Source organism: Aplysia californica, unplaced genomic scaffold (genome assembly GCF_000002075.1).
Source record: "Aplysia californica isolate F4 #8 unplaced genomic scaffold, AplCal3.0 scaffold00053, whole genome shotgun sequence".
NCBI lineage: Eukaryota > Metazoa > Mollusca > Gastropoda > Aplysiida > Aplysiidae > Aplysia > Aplysia californica.
The window spans coordinates 1,312,570-1,332,254 of NW_004797323.1; the positions used below are offsets into that span (position 1 = coordinate 1,312,570).

Below are 19,685 nucleotides of genomic sequence, written 5' to 3' on the forward strand. Positions count from 1 at the left end.
ACCAGCATGTGTTCCTTTCCTCAGATTTAATCTGCAGTGATAACAACAAGCCAACAGTTGCCGTGGCAGCACAGAAACTGGAAGCCATCCAGCAGCCTGAGCTGTTCCTCAGCTCCCACCAGGTGGCGCCCTCAGACAGGAAACACTACCGACTGGGTGTTGATGCATACACCCAGTTCACTTGTCCCTTGCACCGCTTTATCAGTGTTGTGGTTCAGAGGATGCTGGTTGGTAAGTTCGGCTCGTGTAGTGAGTGAGGTGGTACGAGACAGGAATAGTCAGGGGTGTGGCTTATGATTTTTCTGTGATTTGGGAGAATAAGAGGATTTCGTTCGAATCTGATAAGGAGATTAACTCATTCGCTACGCCGAGCCGTGGGGGGCGGCGCGGCTCAAGTGCCGTCAGTACGCTAAGCCGCCCCCGGCAGCTCGAGAACCGACGTTCAATTTTAGCTTGGTTTCTATTCCAATCCACATATCCATGTTAAAATTAAGGTCATAATATAATGTTGACTTCCGGGTCAAGCGTTTCCACCAAAAATCGGAAGTTTGATTCAGTTTTGAAACATGATTTCGTAGTTTATTCGACTTTGTTTTATCGCGAAGCCCAAATTATAGCCCAGACACCAGTCTTATTACTTTTACACAACAAAATGTATCATTATTTTGCCCACTAAAGAAGTGTAGGACTCTTCTTTATAATATTGATACTATTGGATGCAAATTGCCGGTGCACTGTAATTGAGAAATCAATATTTTTGAGTGCTAGATCTTGGCCTAGATCTAAATAGTCAAAATATTATTTTCTCCCCAAAATCACTACTTTTGGGTGAAATTAATCAAAAAGTACCACTCAAGACATATATAGGTTTATTCCAAATGCAATTCTGAATAATTCCATATAAGTTACGCGTATTTTTTTGTGTTTGTGATCCTTTTTTCAAAATTATTAAAAAATTTATTTTTTTTTCAATATCGCATGTTATGATCCAAATGTACAAATATTATGGAATGTATGTAAATAACTGCACATTTTTCAATATTTTCCTGTTCTATATACAGTTATGGTTATTTTGAGGTATCATTTGACGAGGTGCAAACATATTTTTTTAGTTTCACCTGAGATTATAAATTTTTTATTTTCCAATTTTATCCGCATCCAATCACAATTGTTGCATAATCGCCTCTTACAGGCACCAAAGTTGAAAAATACGCAAATAAATAATGCAGATGTATTCTACAAACCATACTGAAAATGTTGGTATATAATATGTTGATATTTATTTGAATTTATGGCCCCAAAGACCTGTGAACTGCGCACTAGTCATCATCTCATTTCGCCCTCCCGAAAAGAATTGGTCCACAAGCCGAAAAGAATACGTAGCGAATGAGTTAAGATGTTACCTCTGAGGTTAGAAATCGAATAGACAGTAAAAGGGGAAACTGATCTTAAAATACATGATGTGGATAATGAGAGTTTAAGACAGTCTTGTAATAATTGTAAATGTTTTATACCCATATTGACTCAGTATAACTCCTTTATCTCTGGCAAGCTGCTCCCAGCGGCCCACGGTCAGAACAGCTGGTCGGCATTAAATTACTTTTTGGCAATTGCGGAAAGCAGGCCTCTTTTACCTGGATTTCTTTCATTAGATAAAGAACTATCAAACTATCCCTTGTTTTGATTTAATAATCAATTTACTGATGTATATGTCACTTAGATTTCTTACCAAAAGAACCCCCCCCCCATGCATAGTGGGTTTACCCCTCCTCCCTCAGAGATAAGAGTTAAGATAATATTAGAGACGGGATGCTTTAACCCGGCCTGTGTGCTTCAAATCCAGCAATGTGTGGAATACGTCCCAACAGAAAAACAGCAGATAGATACTAGTTAAAATGTCACAGTACATAAGAATCAAAATCGTGCCTGCTACATGCAAGGGGTAAAGTCTAAAACAACTACACTACTGTCATCAGTGGGCAGTCTTGAAGAAGGCAGTGGAGGAGTTTCTAACACTGGTTTTGATTTGAATTGGATCAAATGTGGATGGTGTTCTGCCCTGTCCGTTAAACTATATAATATAAAAGTACTGTGGGCTAACTAATATGTCTATTCTCATCATTTAGATTGGAAGGGGTTTTGTTTCTGCTTTTTGTAAAAAGAGAAAATTCAGTTAAATGGTTACAGCACAATGGCTTCAATTTGCAAAATATTTCCATAGTTTCACATAACGTTTTCATTGTTCTACACATTATGTTTGTATTCCTACATATATATTTATTAACTGACACAATGTGATCGTCTTCCTACATAATGGGTTCACAAACCTACATAATTATTTGTTCAAACTAAGCCCAACAGCTTTTGTATTTGTATATGCTCTCTCAGCATACATTGAGGGATCTGGCACTCCATACACATCGGATGAGATAGAGTCAATCTGCTGGCAAGCAACAGGCGTGGAGCGACAGGTGGCCAAGTTCGATCGAGAGGTGTACCAGCTCCACCTGAGCTCGGCACTAGAGGTCCACCCTATCCCGGTCAGTTGCCAGGTACAGAGCCTGGACGGCTGCTCTGCCCAGCTCAGCTTCTCTGGGCTGGATGCTGTGAGGGACCGGCACAGCGACTTACAGATCCGTGACCTGGCTCCTGGAAAGGTTACGGTTGCGGCATCAGAGGAGACAACAGGCCTTATGTGGGAGAAGAGGGTTTACAGTAGTGTTGGTGAGTTGTGGCTTGTGAGGTGGTGGGGGGGGGGGGGGGGGGGGGGGGGGGGGGGGGGGGATCCCTGGAAGAGGACATAAATGTTTCATGACACAATGGTACCAGGCGCTTGTCAAATTTTAGGCATGTGGAGTTATTGGTATCATCTTAAAGCTTGTTCATTTCTCCATCTCACAGAGAAAAAAGATCAGTTTTTATATTTTGAGGAAAAATTGGACTTATGGTGTGGATATAAATTTGCTATTGCTCTGTGAAAATGAGATGTGTGTCTCTGTAATCTCATGTTCAAACAAATACACCTTTTTGTGCCAACTATCAATGACCATTTTATTTGGTCTATATTTGTCTTTTTAATCTCTTGTGCAAGCAAACACAGCGTTTCCCAGCTCTCAATGACCTCCTGTCAAATATATCATCCTTGTCTCACCTCCTTCTTTTCTTTTCTTTTTTTCTTTCCTTTTCTTTTTCCTTTAAAAAAAAAAATTTAATTCTCCAGTAATGTCTTTACTTTTGGGCACTTAAATGATGTTAAATATGAAGAAATGTAAAACTCGTACTGAAAATAAGCTCTCAATGACCATTGTATTGTGCCCATGTGTGGCTCTTTAATCTCTTGTACATGCATAACATGACTTTTCCCCAGTTTTCTGTGACCATGAACGTGTTAGTTGTGTCTCTTAATACTCTAGTACAAGCAAAGATACACACTTACACACTTTGTCAGTTGACGGTTGGGGGGTGTTCTGGCATGGTCCTTTTTTATCAAACATCCATCGGCCTTATCTCTACTCCCTTTATTTGTATGTTACTTATCTAGTAACCCCTAATCTTTGGCACATGTATGACGCACCTACTTGTGTGTTGCAAGTACTGCAAAATTCTTACTAAAACTTGAAAACACTTCATCAACAGATCTGCTGAATTCACGGGCATCATCTGGTACGGTGGAGCTGACCACTAACCGGCTGATGTACAACATCCCTACCCTCCTGTGGCAAAAACTGCTGGGAGCCACCAGGGAGAGAAATGAAGAAGCAATCGCCACTCTTGTGCAAGTGAGGAGCCATATTAGTCCTGCTTCTCTATCAGTGCTTCCAGTCTTCCGCAATTTTGCTTTCCGCAAATTAGCAGAATGCCGCAAATGGAAAAATTTCTATGAAAATTCGTGCAAAAAAAAATATTTAAGAAGTTGGGTTTTTTTTAATGCGAAATAAAATATTTCCGTAATTACTAAGAGTCAACAATAGCCAACCCATACCGGAAGTGCCCTTTTATTTCAAAATGTAGACAGTGTCTTTTACTTTCACTTTCTTAAGCATAAGCAGAGCACAATCACTGTAAACAAGATGAAGACATGACGTTTGTGGTTCAATAGATCTTGGGCCTGCCAAAAAAAGAAAACGCTGAATAGAGCTTGATTTTTTTTCATCAGACTTGTTTATTTGTACATATTGTTGAGGATTTAAGTTGAATATAAGCTGTCATGGTATTTAGATCTAGATTCTAGCCGTTATACTATTATATAAGGATTCTACACATTATGGTGCAAACCAACACATGCAGAAAAAAAGTTGAACATTAACTGTCAAGTTTTATAGATCCAGCTGTTATACTACTGTTGTGGATGAGCAGTATCAGTACAAGGGAGAAAGCATGGCTTTGGATTTATATGGATTAACACAAGCAGAAAATTATGTAGGCCTATGCAAGGAATGTTTTTTTCTCACTTATTTTCTTATTAAAATTTGGCTTGAATAGCCAGAAATGGCATACTTAGGATACCCTGAAACCAAAAAATCTCAAACGTAAGGGGGGCGCCTCCCCCCTTCGATCCCTTACCAGGGCGCTGCGCTGGACCCGAAAATCCTCAAAAAATGACATCAGCTGCTGGAAGCTCTGCTCTATGTTTTTGTGTTGCTTTTTTAAATAATTTGTGGAAAGAAATTTTAAAAAATTAGATCTATAGCTTTAATTCCAAAAGAATTGTATGTCAACACATTGAATAAAAACATGTATGTCTATACTGTATGTCTGTAGATACAAGAAAACAAATGTTAACGTAATAACATCCACAATGAATGTAATTAAATATACGGTGGAGTTGGATTAAATTGAATATGGTTAATCCGAAAACAATGGTAAATGGAAAGAAAATAAAATGTCTTGGTTTTTTTCTTCTTTGTTTTTGTATTTCTAATCTGAAAAGAATTTCAAGGGTTATGTCATCTAAGTCTTCACTAGCAACTCTCCAGTAATGCAGACCATCAAGACTTGCATGCTTCATGATGAGAGCATCCAGGTGTTAATTGTGGACCATAGAGAGGCATTGCCAGTGTACTGTTTGCCTACATTTATCACACACATCAGTAGGCGTAGGCACCGTGTATAGGCCTAGTCATGCCAGGATAGTGAATGTTAGGTCATTTCAAGACTTTCGGTCGGTCGTAGCCTATTGTCTCGGAGAAGCTAGTTCACAAAGGCCCTACACATGAGTGTGTGACAGCACATGGTGTTTCATGACGTCAGTGGTTCAGTGGTATTGGGCTTTCTCACTTCTGGTGCCCAGTGTAAAGCACAGTACTGTGAGCTGATAGACTCTTTCATCTATTCAGTGTGACTGTTTGGCTGATTAAGATCCAGGGTCACAGCAGGTTTGCAGCTGCGTCTTACATGAACAGGAAAGAGTGGTCTACAAATGTTAGTTTGCACGAAAGTAGGGGCAGATTATTCTTTACTTTTGCCTTTAGTTAGTAGAATATTTTTATCTGTCTTCTGGAACTTATCCTGCTGGCCCTGACTGACCGGGCTAATGCAGCCCTTTCTATCTTTCTGATCTCTATTCTGTTTCTTGGAACATTTACAATCAAGTCTTATTTACATTGCGCCCCTCAGCGTAAACAAGTAATTGTTTTTCTTGGGGTTTTTTTTTTCATCCAGGAAATCTCCAACCAGATTCAAGTGAGTGAAGATGTTTCCAGTGGCAGCCATATGGAGGTGGCCAGTGGTTTCAGCAAGGACGGTCAGATGCGTCACTACGTGCCGTTCACTTTGACTCTGCACGAGGGACAGCCTCTGACGGTGCAGGTGAGCTGTGTGCTTCATGTTTGTTCTTAACCCTTGCGGGGCTGGGATATTTTTAGCCCTCGCTTCTCTCTGGCCCAGGTAACACTGGACTCTTCAGGCTCAGTAAATATTGATAGTGTCTAAACTTTTGCAGATATTAAAGAAATTTTGAAAGTCACCTCGACAGCCAGCTTCAAGAGCCTATAGCACCAAGTAATCAGGCCATAAAGGAATTAGTAGGCCATGCACAATGTGGATTGGGTATTTATTGGTTTCTTAAAAATGGTTCAGTCTGGTTTCTAACTGGCCTGAGGCAATGGCTTGCATCGCTTGCCGGAGTGCCAGGTTTAAATACTGGTTCGAACAAGCATAGTTGTAGATAGCTGGGATTTAAGACTTCGTCTTCTCAATCAAATATTTGAGAAAAACTCCAAGGTCCAGTACACTCGTTACACATGAGTGTTTGTGCTGTATAGATCGATATTTTTGTACTGCTTGACAGTTAACACAATTCTGCCTTTACAGGTGGTAGTGTTGTGTACTATAATAGCCAACATACTTTGTCTCATGACAATGGCATCAGAATGTTGCACCTGTAATATCTGTCAGTTTGTTTTTTTATTTATCAGAGAAAATATTTCAAACCCTTTATTTGAAAGTTCAGATTGTATTCCGTAAAGGTGGGTGGTTGACGAGTGGTCTCATAGGGTTTGCTCCTTTTTTCTTATCAAACATCTATCATCTTTGCGGCTCCTCTTTCATGTTACTTTGCATGTTACTCTCTAGTAACTCCTCTAATCCTCAATATTGAAATAACCTATTTGCCTAAAACTTTTACTTAAACTATACTCACTAAAGGATAACTTTGTCCTCTTTTTTCCTCGATGTTTAAAATGTTTAGACGAGAAGTGAAGTTCGCCCACCTGGCCATATCTGTGGTTTCTGTTGTCATCAAGTTGTACTGTGGCAGAACCGAGTTTCACTGTCCAGACATCTTTTGTTTGGTCATCCTTGACCGACTGTTTATTTTATAGATATGGACTTGATGCTCGGCTCAGTTACTTTAAAGTTACATGCAACTTATCATTTTTTCCACATGAATAGTTGGCCTGTAGCGTTCTCCTCACATTTTACTACGGGAAAATCTCTAAAAGAAGGCAAACTTACACACTGATGGCATTTTGGTTTGGGCTCGACCACCTAAATATATGGGATTGAGCTAATTATCAATAGCATGCACATCTGAGTTATGCAAAAAAATTAGTAGTAATGTAAAAATTTTGCAATGTAAATGTGTTACAGTGGAACTCGGATTCAACGTGCTCGGATCCAACGAGATGAGATAGATTCCCCGTTTGTTTCTTCTTCTTTAAAATCAATAGAAATAACCCGGATTCAACGAGCACTTAAATCAGTGAGCTCGGATTCAGCGAGGTCGCTTCCAGGGTGCACACGTGTGACTCTGTGTACGTGTAGGGGGAGGAGGGGACACTAGCCGTCCGGGCGTTGAACGTCACAGATACAAATGCGTCACAGTCTTTTTTCCCCTCGGCAACTGATCATAATTACAATGATAAGCTAATCTGACGTAGATCTACGTAATGAATTGTGCGCTGGTCTATGGAATCAAAAGTTGCCGTATGCTACACAACTTATTGGTAAACAATCGAGGTGACACAGGCGTGTGCATTTGAACGAATCGGTCATTTTTTACACAGCTCATAATAATATGCAGGCATTTCAGGCACTACTTGTGACTTCAATTTATACATTACTTGCTCAGTGCCTGTAATTATCTACACAAAACCTCGTGTTTGCTATAACGAACACTCAGGTTCAACGAGATTTTAGGTACCTCGTTGAATCTGAGTTCCACTGTATAAACAAAGAAATACATGTTTGTGTGAAAATTCGGGACCAGGAATATGTTTGCCATGTGCATGTTTGCAATGTGCTTGCTAGACCATAAGTTGATTTACGTACTCCATCCAGATATGCCTACTGATATCACTCTGGGTCTTTAGGTATGTGGGCAAGCCATAAACAAAAGTCTGGTCAGGAAGTGGCGTAGCAAGATTTCCACAGATTTGACCAGCCACTTATGATTAACAAATCATCAAATTTGGCTTTTCGTAACTCAGGTCAACTCTTTGTTTCCTCTCTTTTCTTGTTATTTGATTGTTACATGTTCCATTAAGATGTAAAGGGATGAAACAATAAAGGATGAATACTTATCAATGTTTCTTTCGTTAATTTCTTCTGTTTATTTGTAGTTGCACAGTCCTGTAATGCTTGAAAGCATGACACGATGAAAAATGAATTATAGCGAGAGTTTACTTTTATTCATGCTCTAGCTGTCTGCGGAGGTGAGGGAAGGTCTGGTGAGGCCGAGCATTCAGCTGTTGAACATCACCCCGAGCCTAGATCTGTGCCTGGAGCACCAGCGAGACGCCGTTAAATGTTTTGTGGGTACTGCCACGCAGGATGCGCCACAGGTAACTTGTGCCTTCTTAGCTTCTTGGCTACTTCTTGGGGTGGGAGAGGTCTCTCCCTAATGGGGTATGATTTAATGATTTAAGTATTTGTACTTTGGGGAGGGGCGGGGTGTTAACTTTCTGTTCAGTGAGCTGCTTGTGTAAACTCACTGTGCTGTCACTACAAACGATGACATGTGAACTTAATTGGTTGGCATTTTATGTTCCTGTAATGATGATTGGCACTGTTCCAGAGCCACAACCATTGATGTTTTGTGTTGTTGTGGTTGACCTTTTATGTCCTGTGACAATAGTGTAAGTCCCCCCCCCGGAGCAGTGCCACTGACTGTAGTGTCTTTAGGCCATTCCCAAAGGGGGGACATTTCTCGTTCAAGCACAGTAGAATTGTAAATGGGTTGATTCATGTCACGCTCATAACTGTGCCTGATCTACAACAGGGAACTGCTGCTTTTTCTTTCCTGATCCTTACTATTGTCATTTTTCCTCTACTTCCTTTGTGTGTTTGTCACTCTTGTGACCTGATATTTCCAGGGTGCCTTGATAGTTGAAGTAGACCTTGGGCTGTTGAAGCTAGAGTGGTGAGCAGAGTAAGTCTGATTCCCTGTAAAGACTTCTCTGTTGACACCCATTCCTTGGCGTTCATATGACCTTATGCAGTTGCGAGCGCCGTAAAACCCTCTACTAAAAAATCTTTTTTTAAAAATAGTGTGAGACCCTTAATTCTGGATACCATTGTTCAATTTTCATTTTGATGTGTGTTCATCTGCCTACTGTAGCGATATGATTTCAAATGTTGCAGGCCTGTGCCTCGGAGGATACCTTGCAAGTTGTCTTTCCTTTGCTGCGAGGTCTGGCAGAGGAATGTGCTCGGGAAGCGGTGGCTAGTGGGGAGCGGATCACTGTGCGTTCGGTGCAGATTACCTGGAAGGCAGAGACTTCTCCCCATTATGGTTCTTCTGTGGTGTACGGAGAGTTCATTCTCTCTAAAGAGTTCTGTCGTGTCAGCTCGTTCCAGCCAGATCTTGGTAAACTTTATTCTTGGGAAGAGGGATTGATGGCTTGCTTGAATATAGTTCAGACTACTGAGATACATTTTCTTTCACTTCAAAATATATATCTGATAGTATACAACATCTTGCAGAGATTCTGTATGAATGCAATTGTCCAAGAAATTCACAGTGAAAAGAAAGTATTGTCAATTCTTTTTTTATTTTTACCATTAGAAAAATATTTCAAGCCCTTTATTTGAAAGTTCAGATGGGGATGTGAATCTGTTCTTGGCTTACCCAGAGAAATTGCATTTTTGAGGATCCTTGGGCCTTGTAATCATTGCATGTCTGAGATTTGTCAGGTCATTAGGATGGCACATAAGGAAGAGACATACAACAACAATGAAAAAATGACTCGCTATACGATATATGTATGTAATATTACATAGTTGTTATCCTGGGGACCTGTGTCACCTGGCTGTACACATGTTCCTTATAACCCGTAGCCCATTTTGGGTGGAGAGAGAGAGAGAGAGAAACCTGTACAGGATCGGATTTTGATTCCACATTATCATGGGTGTGAAACCTGATGCTGGAAAGAAATGATGAATTGAATATGCTGTAGAGACAAACCAAGAGGGGAGTCTTCTGTACCTAATGTTGTTTCCCCCCCTCCCCTGACCATCCCCCTTCTCTTAGGAGCTAAAGCAGCCTCGGAGCTTTTAGGCAACGACAACGTTTTCTCTGATGACCTGAGCTACAGCCTGGACTTCATGTGTGTGCGTTACGCAGACATTGAGGTCCCAGATGAGCCAGTCCTGGAGGAGTCTGTAGCCGCAGTGGTCAACACAGGTCATCCCATCACCTGGGTGGGTCACTGTCGTGTGCTGAAGGTCACTAAGTTTGCTAATGGCTTTGTAGTCAAGGTGGCACTGGTCCAGTCAAGCATGAGGATGCCAGCAGCGTTGCTCTCAGACAACGGCATTGCGGTGCCCAGCACCATTGAGTGGATTAGGAAGACTGGTGAACACAGGTAAAGGCTATGAACAAAAGGACTAGGGTTGGGTTTTTTTAGATTGTACATGTTTTACTACCCTCACTCCACACACCCACACACACATGAATTTGATCGTTTAAGAGGATGGCTGCTTAAATCCTGTCTGCCAGAAACAAGTTTTACACAAAGTGAGGTACAACATACCAGCAAACAGATTAAAATACTCGATAAAATAATTTCCCCATATGGGAATTGAACACATGTTGTCTGTGTGCAAGGATGAAGAACCTAAGTATGACACCACTGGCTCTAGTAAAAGGATGTCTGTGTTGTGGAAAAGGGGTTGAGGAAATGTAGTGTGGTCGGTTATGACAATATTGTGCATGTGAGGGTGGGTCAGTGTGTGTGTATATTTTAGTGTATGTGTGAGAAATTGCGTGTCATGTGTTTTGTTTGTGTATATCTATGTTTATGTGTGTTTATTTTATGTATGTATGTACCTGTGTAGATTTGCTTGTACATGATGTTTGTGTCTGTGTGTGTTTGTTTGCCTGTTCATTACTGTTGACAAGTTCATAAAGAAAAGTGAGAAGTGGATAATGGTGAAATGATATCACCAACAGCCTATAATAATGGCACAAGTCATTTATCATTTTGTGTAAGTTGACGGCGAAAACCCCCCCCCCCCCCTTCTTCATGTATGTTTCCCCACTTGGGCATACGTTGCAGTTTTATATTACACGTATGTGTCCCATGAATTGAAGTATCAGTAAGTACCATGATGAACATTATCTAGTGATTTCAGTGCATTTGCCATATTTCAACAGACTATCTCTTTCACTCTTTTCCAATTATATCAATTATGTTTCTGTAAAGTATAAAGTCTCTGCAAGTACTGTGATGTTGTTTCTCATAGATTTACTCCTTTTTGTTCCTGTAATGACAGCTACTGTATAATCTAGAATATATGTGAACCGGAGCGTGTAATGTTGTCCATTGTATAATTCTTCCTGTGTATTTTTGTAGCAATGCCAATCGGGCTTTCCGCGAGGCGAAAATTTGGTCCCGGTTTAGGGGCGATTTTGCGGACCCGGCCGAAGCGTAGGTGACTGACTTTGTCAACCTCTGTCTGCTCTATTTCCGAACCAATCCGAATGAAACTCGGCAACCAATCAGAAAATAGGGCAAACCAATGATATGTGGACGTTGAAGTTCGTAAACATAAATTAACCTATACTTTTGGTGTCGGGAACACTTTCGTATCGTGTACACCGAAAACTATAAGGAGTTTGAATTTCAACGCCGAGATGGTAATAAATCTATCTATCCTCTATAGTGTGCTCAAATTTGAACGTTCTGTGTCAAGTAGTTGTTTAGACCCGATCATAAATGCATGACTACCCCCCTATCCAAAGCGGCTTCGCACGGAGACCGGCCATTTTCCCCTCAATCTCGTGGCAAATGTATGTGACCTACAAATCCCCGCATGACTATTCTGGGCGCGTTCATTGGTCACTTGAAATAGGGCAATGGCGGGCGCGCACATCCGGTTGTTTTTCTCTCTATTCCCCTGTAACACCGCAATGGGGGTATTCCGAGGCGAGGTTATCTCGTCTCGGGGTGTTCGCGTTTCAACGGGGAAAAAGAATTTTTAATTGTACGGCATGCTAGATTGAATTAACTTATCTTTTACGGTTGGCATGGTCTAAAGTCATCATAAAAAGCTTTGCAATTATTTAGTCACGCTGCCGACATTTATTTTTAAAGATCCCATGTTGTGATACGATGCTATAAATAAAATGGACTCATCCCGACACCCCTTTTTCGCAAAATCGTAATATGTACACCACAATTTTAATTATAACAAAATAACTACGAAATTGATAGTAAATCTGACTGCAGAAATGATTTCTACACTCAAAAACACATCTCGAACACTCCGATTAGTTACGGAGATATCGTCGATTTTCTTACAGAATCTGCTACTGCGTGGTCCACTTTTTAGGAGTATTTTCCTATATGTGGGTCATCCATATTTTGCCGACCTTTACAACCCCATAACTTTTTAATTTATGAACCGATTCTCAAAATTCAAGAAGCATAATTCTTAGAATTTAAAATTCTTTCTTAGGTACCAAAAAAAAAAGGGCAAAAGTGAAAATCTAAATTTTCATTGGCATTGCTAATTTTTGCTATGAAAACCACAACTGTCAAGTTTATAGTATATTTGGACAGCTTAGTATTTTCCCTCATAACAATTGTGAGGGATCGTGATGAAATCTGGTGCTCGTCAAAATAATGAAATCGAAGAATCCGGCATTTTTCCTCCAGTTTGGCATTTTTTATAGATTTTTTATTTTTTGGCTCAGCCCCTTAGATATGTCCATTTAAAAAAACATTTCTGCGTGGATTTCATTGAAAAATGTTAATCAAAGGCACAAAAAAATGTAAACTTGCAGTTTCCAAGGATTCTAACTCTTTCCGGACATGGTTTCTTTTGGGGTCTAGAAGTAATTAATTTGTGGCTCGATTTGGCTACACAGGTGTGGCTCGATTTGGCTACACAGGTGATGGACAAAATAACTTCATATAAGCATAACCATCACTCAAAACGGAACATATGATATATCAAATTGAAGGAAATTGAATGAGGAATACATTCCAACATGAAACAAGGATTAATTTTGAACACAAGCCTGCATTACAAGGGTTAGAAATGGCGATGGTGATGAGAAAAAAAAATGTTGATGCAAAAAATTACATTCACCTAACATGTGAATGCAAATCAGCATAACTATCTTATCATATACAGGCCAAGAGCAAATTCCAGAAATTTCTGAATGTGCAGTTTTTGATTTGAATGCAATATTCCAATTTTTGTTGGCGTTATAATATTTATACTGAGTCCTGTTACATGATTCTGTTGATGCAAGACCGCAAGAACTAATTCACTCGTTTTTCGCCAAACCGACGCTTAGACAAAAGGAAACTAGATATTTTCGTTTCCTAAACCCTTTCCAAGTTTTCAATAACAATAAAAAGTAATTATTAATGACGGATCATGTTAAAACGAAACAATACTGAGGCATCCTATCACAGCCGATATGTCGGCGATACGTCTGAAAAGAGTTAAGCTTTGGAAGTCGACAAACTTTGACGGCCATTTTTTAATAAATTTTGTCTCTAAAACCAGGTGTCCCCCACCTCCTTCAATCGCAAATATCTCGACTTCTGTTGAAAATAGGTGTATATATTTTACATCAAAAACAAGGTAAAGGAACAAACTTTAACATGTTACAAATAACTCCATATTCTCAAAAATTGACAAGTGCCTGATTCCACTGCATCATTACACAACTTTTCTCTCCTATTTTGCTATGACAACTACAGTAAAATTTAAGAATATCTCTGGACTGTTTGAGTTTAATGTTGTCCATTAAAATAGTTTCCCCTATCTGTTTTGTTGCTGTGACCTGTAATCTCAACTCAAAATGGAATTCAACAGGCTGATGGACATTTGTGTTCGAAGTCTTCATCTGGCTTCAACTTTTGCCAAGGAAGTGTTCACTGGAAAGAAGCCAACCAATTCAAGTGAGTGTGATAGAGCTAATTTGCTACATTTGCATTTAATTTGCTTAATGGATGTTCATTTCGATCTGCGGTGAAATATCTGCTGTGGTTGTAGAAGAGGAAGATGGAGAGAGTGTTGTTGGTATTTTTTTCAAGCAGGGCTTGTTGTGTTCAACCTGTTGTTTTTTTCTTAGTGAATTCAGTGCTAGACTACCAATAAATATTGACCCATCTTTAAAAATGAAAAAGTGAGCCTAAAGTCAATGGACCCCCAAGAGTCAGCTGACGAAACTTTGGGTTATGTGTTATAATTTTTTAAAAATATTTCCACATATTTTCCAATTTCCTCACGTAGATCCCCAGAATAGATCTTCAAGCACTTGTAGGTCAAATTTGAAACTTCTAGCTTCAGTAGTTTTTTTAAATTCCTTGCACCAAGGAGGTCACATCTGTAAAAAAGCATATTTTGAGAAAGACGGAAAAAACAGGAATTTTTAAAAGGATTTTTAGTTCAATGTGCACTTTTCAAACGCCCTTTTAGATCCTTTAGGGTGTTTTTTTTTGTTTTTTTTTACAATTTCGTCATTATGACCCGATAGAACAGATATCAAAGGATGTTTTTCTACAAAAAACAAAAAATCGATATTTTGAAAAATGTTATCGATATATCGCCAACCCGGGTCTTCCCTTAAGCAAAGGGAGAGGGGAGGAGTGAGCACTTCTAATTTTGTAGAGTATTTGTTGAGATGATTCATGATTCACTCAAGAAACATATTCTTGAAGGGGAAAGGTAGATGTCAAGAGACGGAGGGGGAGACCTAACAGTAGATTGGAATAGGACATAGAAACCTGACATGGAACCAAAGCAACTCAAGCAGGTGCTTGTGAAGAGTATTCTTATTTCCAGGGAGAAGTGAAGAATATTCTCCTGTTTGTTGTCTTCATGCCTATTATTTGGTCTGGATGACACCGTGCATATTCTTATTCTTTTTTTCTTTATTATGGGAGCGGTTTGGAAGCAACGTAGATTGTGCTACCTCGGCGACACCCGATCCAATGGAAACCACAGAGTCGAGAGGAAGGAGGAGAGGAAAGAGAGGTGGAAGAAGGAAGTAAAGAGGCGGAAGAAAGAAAAGGCAAGAAAAGACGGCAAGACTGCGTCTTGAAAATGTAAATGTGGGTTATTGGAATTGCAGGAGCGCAAAGCAGAGAGGGTGAGAGTTGGAGAGGTTATGTTACGACTTTGATGTTGTACTCTTGCAGGAAACAAAAACTAAAACGTTGAAATGCCCAAATACACCTGCAAGAGCAATCCCACCTCTAGGACCCATCACGGACAGGTACTACTAGTGAGAACTGATCTCCAACATCAGGTTCTTGGTGTGGATGCCTGGGATAGAGAGGACTGATAGGTTCGGGCAATACTGATGTAGGTGGGGGGAAGGAGGTGGGTGATTGTGAATGTGTATGTTGGTGTAGAGACTGCTACAAAAGATGAAGACTGGAATTTTTTTGTCTGCTTTTGAAGGTCTTGGAGATACTGTTGTAATTGTGGGTGACTACGATGCTCGATCCCAATCATGGGGAAATGAAAATGCTCAGGGGAAGGCTCTAGACTGCCCTGCTTGGGATGAATTTTTCGCTCCTCAACAGCAGAGAGATGACAAGGCTGGCACAAAGAGACAATGAAGAGGACTCTAACATTGATTTAGCCTTGGTATCTACCGCTGATGAGATATTTACACAATGGAGTGTATTGTGCAGTCACGGTAGTGATCATTTACCATGTTCGGTCCTGGTTGCTAAAGGCCGAGATAAAGCTGCCCACTAGAAGGAAAAAAGGTATGGGCAGGATGAAACAGTTCTTTCCAAGATCAGAAAGAGGGCTTGGGCAGGAAAAGCACTTCCACACAGATTCACCCAACCTCCTTGGTGGAATGACGAAACACAGGCTGCGTGGGATGAGAAGTCAAAAACAGCAAAGGTGTGGCTCAAGGCAAAGAATCGGCAGGATGTCACGGACTGTGAAAAGGCAGTATTGAAAGAGAAAATGATACAATCACGAGAAAGATACACGGAAATTGCTGAAACTGCAAAGAGAGAAAAGTTGGAGGAATTTGCAAGCAGTGTGACTGCCGACAAAGCACTTGGCAAATTTTGGAGAATACACCTACAAATGAACGGTACAGTACTTAAGACCATCACAAAAAACATCAAAGATTACGATGGACGATCATTGATCAAGGATGCAGATAAGGGCCAAGCTTTTCTGAAGAGATTCCTGCAACAGTCAGATAGGGGTAACCTGGCGCTCAGAAAACAGGCCAAGACCATGGTTGGTGAAATTTGCCCTGCATGCAAGTACCCAGATCCTTTGTCTGTAGATGAGGTCTAGTCTGTAATTAAAAGCTCAAAGGAAAGCGCAGGTGAACCAGATGGCGTCAGGTATAGCCATCTCAGAAATCTGTCAGTTGAAGAGGGGGTAGCAGCAGTGATGAATAAAAGAATACAGACAGGTGTGATTCCTGACGAATGGCAACGCAGCTACCTTGCTCCAACACCTAAACCAGGCAAAGATCACAGGGCATGAACAGTTACAGAGTTATTACTATGCAGAATGTGTTTGGTAAGGTCCTGGAAAAAGTGATAGCAAGAAGACTATCCAGAGAACTGGAGAGAAAGAATCTCCTCCCAGATGGATTGGGCAGCTATCGTCCTGGAAGGGACACAACCATCAATGCGTCTGTAATGGCTTATGACATCTATGAGGGCTTTCAAGCAAAGGGGGAAACAGTCATAGCTGCAATCGACCTGGAGAACGCCTACAATAGGGTGGATTATGAGAGCTAATCCACAAGATGATGGACCTGGATCTTGATCCTTTTCTGGTTCGATGGATTGCTGGTGCTAGGCTAACAAGAAAGGTAGCATTGAGAAGTGGAAGGAACATGGATGTCTGATCCCGAGGAGATAGCACCAGGTCTCCCTCGGGGCTCACCTTTGTCCCCCCCTATTGTTCAACATTTACACAGCAGATGGGGCCAGGGATGATAGTTTCCAGACTGGAAGGACTCTTACCTTTGCTGATGATGTGACAGCCTATGAGCATGGGCCTGATAGAATGGTATTTGCTCAGAAACTACAACAGCGCCTGAGAACGATTGAAGAGTGGTGCGAGGAGAATGAGGCTGTTACAAATCCAGCAAAAGCACAAGTGATGTGGTGCTCGCTCAATAACAGAATAGTGAAGGACCCAACGCCACCAGTGACGATGAACTATGAGGTCATTGACAGGGGAACAGAACTGAAAAACCTGGATGTCACATTTGACCGCTCTTTGTCATTTGGAAAGCACGTAAATAACATAATCTCTAGGGCGAGAAAGGGGATTGGTGCAGTCAAAGTGATGGCGAATGCGTTGATGCCACAGAGAATCCTGTTCATTATGATGCAACTTGTGGTAGTCTGTGATTGATTGTGGACTGGGCTTGCTAACTCTCTCTAAAACTCAAATAGAAAAATTGGGGAGGGTTCAAAATGAGGCAATGCGTACTGTCCTTGGTTGCACCAGAGACACTCCAATTGTTTGTCTGAGACACGTACTTGGACTCTCCAGTATACGAGTAAGACACAAATTGGCTCAGGCTAAGACGTACCTGAAAGTTATGGAAATGGAAGGCCACCCACTTCACCCAGTGATCAAGCAGGACAGAGGGACTCGACTAAAGAGAGGTAAATCTTGGATGGCACAGGCAGAAGAGTCTATGAAGAAGGTGTGTGAGTTACATGATATGAATGATGGCAGTGAGTGGATTCAAGTGTCACAAGAGACTGCACACGATTTGACAAGAGTCATCATTGGTGTGAAGAAGGGAGATGTACTGAAGGTGGCAGGAACAGGAGAGTTGGAAGTAAGACAGATTGTCGAGGAAACCTCCAGGCCCCTGGATCCAGTAATATACACTGATGGTTCCACGAAACGTGGGGTGAAAAGTGGTTGAGGCTTTGTTGTACATAATGATGGCCACATAATTAAAAAATCATCTGGTGCATGCAGCAAGACGATTTCAAGCACAAGAATGGAGGTAGAGGCAGTGACAAAAGCATTTGAATAGCTAAAAGAGAGCTTGCATTCTGCCAGACTTGCTGTCATTGTCACTGACTCTCAAAACATATTTCAGAGAGTCAATTAGTGGATGCTGAGAAAAGAATGGCTGCAAAGTATAGAAGAAACCAGACTGAGAAAAATAACATAGACCTATGCTCCAAGCCATACGGGTGTGGTGGGAAATGAACAAGCAGACAAACTGGCGAGCAATGCACCTGTCAATACTGACATTAAAATGGACAAAAATGATGTCGTGAAGGCCCTTGCCACCATACTTGAAGATAAGGAGATTGAGCGTGACTATGCGCCAATATTACGACTTGAAGAACTGGGTGTCTTCAGAGGAAGTGGATTTTATGAAGGCCATTGGCCTTTATAATGGGAAATTAAAGAGTGAAATTGAATTATTAAATTTTTCAAAGTTATTTAGGAAAGGTGTTTTAGATTGAAAATATATATTTACACCGAATTTTAAATATTTTAACATTTTAAGATCTAACTACTGACCTGTGCCCAGCCGTACAGTAAACTGCGAATAAAACTAACTTGTGTTTCGCGCTCTCATATTACCGTATGCAGTTGCGAACGCCGTAAAACCCCATACTAAACAAACAAAGAGGAAGTGGCAGAACCAGCATGGTACAGGGGATGGAAAGACGGGTTAATAACCAAATGAACACTGTAACGATCAGCAGATAGACTCTGGGGTGGATATTGGAGCGGGGAGCGGAGCACGTATGGCAATGCCCGGAGTGCTATGATGTTGTTCCCAGGATCAAGTGATCAAGCATTTTTGTTTGTACTGGGTATTTATTAAATTTTGATGGGCTTCTGAGTTTACTTACAGTACATTTTTAATATTTAATAATTATGGGTGGTGGGTTTTCATGTCATGTCCTCTGGTATTTGTCTTTAACCAAATGTATTTAAGCAAACAAAAGTTTCATAAATTAACGACAAAACCATGTGCTATAATTTTAACAACCCTTCTATGGCCATTAAATGTATTCGTTTAGAATCACCGCTTTTGTGATAATTATTTATTCACAGAGCTCACCTTCATTAGTGTAAATGTTGATTGTGGTTTACATACAGGAGGACATTTCCATTGTTGTAGCAGTCATAAATGTATCATCTAAGGGCAACTGTAAGCAGGTCAAAGTTCATTCTTAAATACATGGCATAGAGACATGGGTCTCAATATTCCGCTATGTAGCGGATTTCCGCTACCGCCATGTACTCCGCTACTGCGAAAGCAGGTCAATCAGAAAGAGAGTTGCTGGGAGCAGAGTGACTGCCAAGCCTCGGGAATTACCTGGGAATTTGAAGAAAAAAAATCGCCGAGACGCGGGAAAATACATAAAAGATCTCGAATATTATTTGTAAACCAAATCCGATAACGTCTTTAAGTTCATTTTTGCCGGTCGCGATTGTGATGTTAATTCGGCTTTTCCCGGTGTGAGAGTACGTTTCACGTAAACAGGCAGCTATGGCGGCAAGCGGAATTGTATGTGACACCGAGGCTCGACCGGAAAATCAAGATCTCAGAAATTTGTCTGTAAAAGTCTGAATACGCAACATTTGTAACATGCAGGTTCTGCATTACAAACGTGGTGTCGCCATGAAAATAATGTTCGTCACTGTGCTGTCACTTGTGGGGGGGGGGGGGGGAAAGTTATAAAAGCGTCTTGTCGGGCTCGTCATTGTGACCGGTCAATGAACCTGCCCGCGTTCTGAGC

The 19,685-nt window shown here is 40.8% G+C and overlaps 1 protein-coding gene across 5 annotated transcripts in view; it reads left to right on the plus strand.

Moving 5' to 3' along the window:
• Positions 1-19,685, plus strand: part of LOC101853767 (helicase with zinc finger domain 2) — a 166,906-nt gene that overhangs the window by 125,011 nt on the left and 22,210 nt on the right. For all 5 annotated transcript variants that reach the window (XM_005092802.3, XM_013079486.2, XM_035968354.1 and 2 more), the window contains 8 exons: positions 25-231; positions 2,389-2,724; positions 3,637-3,779; positions 5,662-5,808; positions 8,142-8,282; positions 9,082-9,307; positions 9,971-10,304; positions 13,774-13,859. In XM_005092802.3, coding sequence (XP_005092859.1) covers positions 25-231; positions 2,389-2,724; positions 3,637-3,779; positions 5,662-5,808; positions 8,142-8,282; positions 9,082-9,307; positions 9,971-10,304; positions 13,774-13,859 — 1,620 coding nt within the window. The remainder of the gene's footprint in view (positions 1-24; positions 232-2,388; positions 2,725-3,636; positions 3,780-5,661; positions 5,809-8,141; positions 8,283-9,081; positions 9,308-9,970; positions 10,305-13,773; positions 13,860-19,685) is intronic.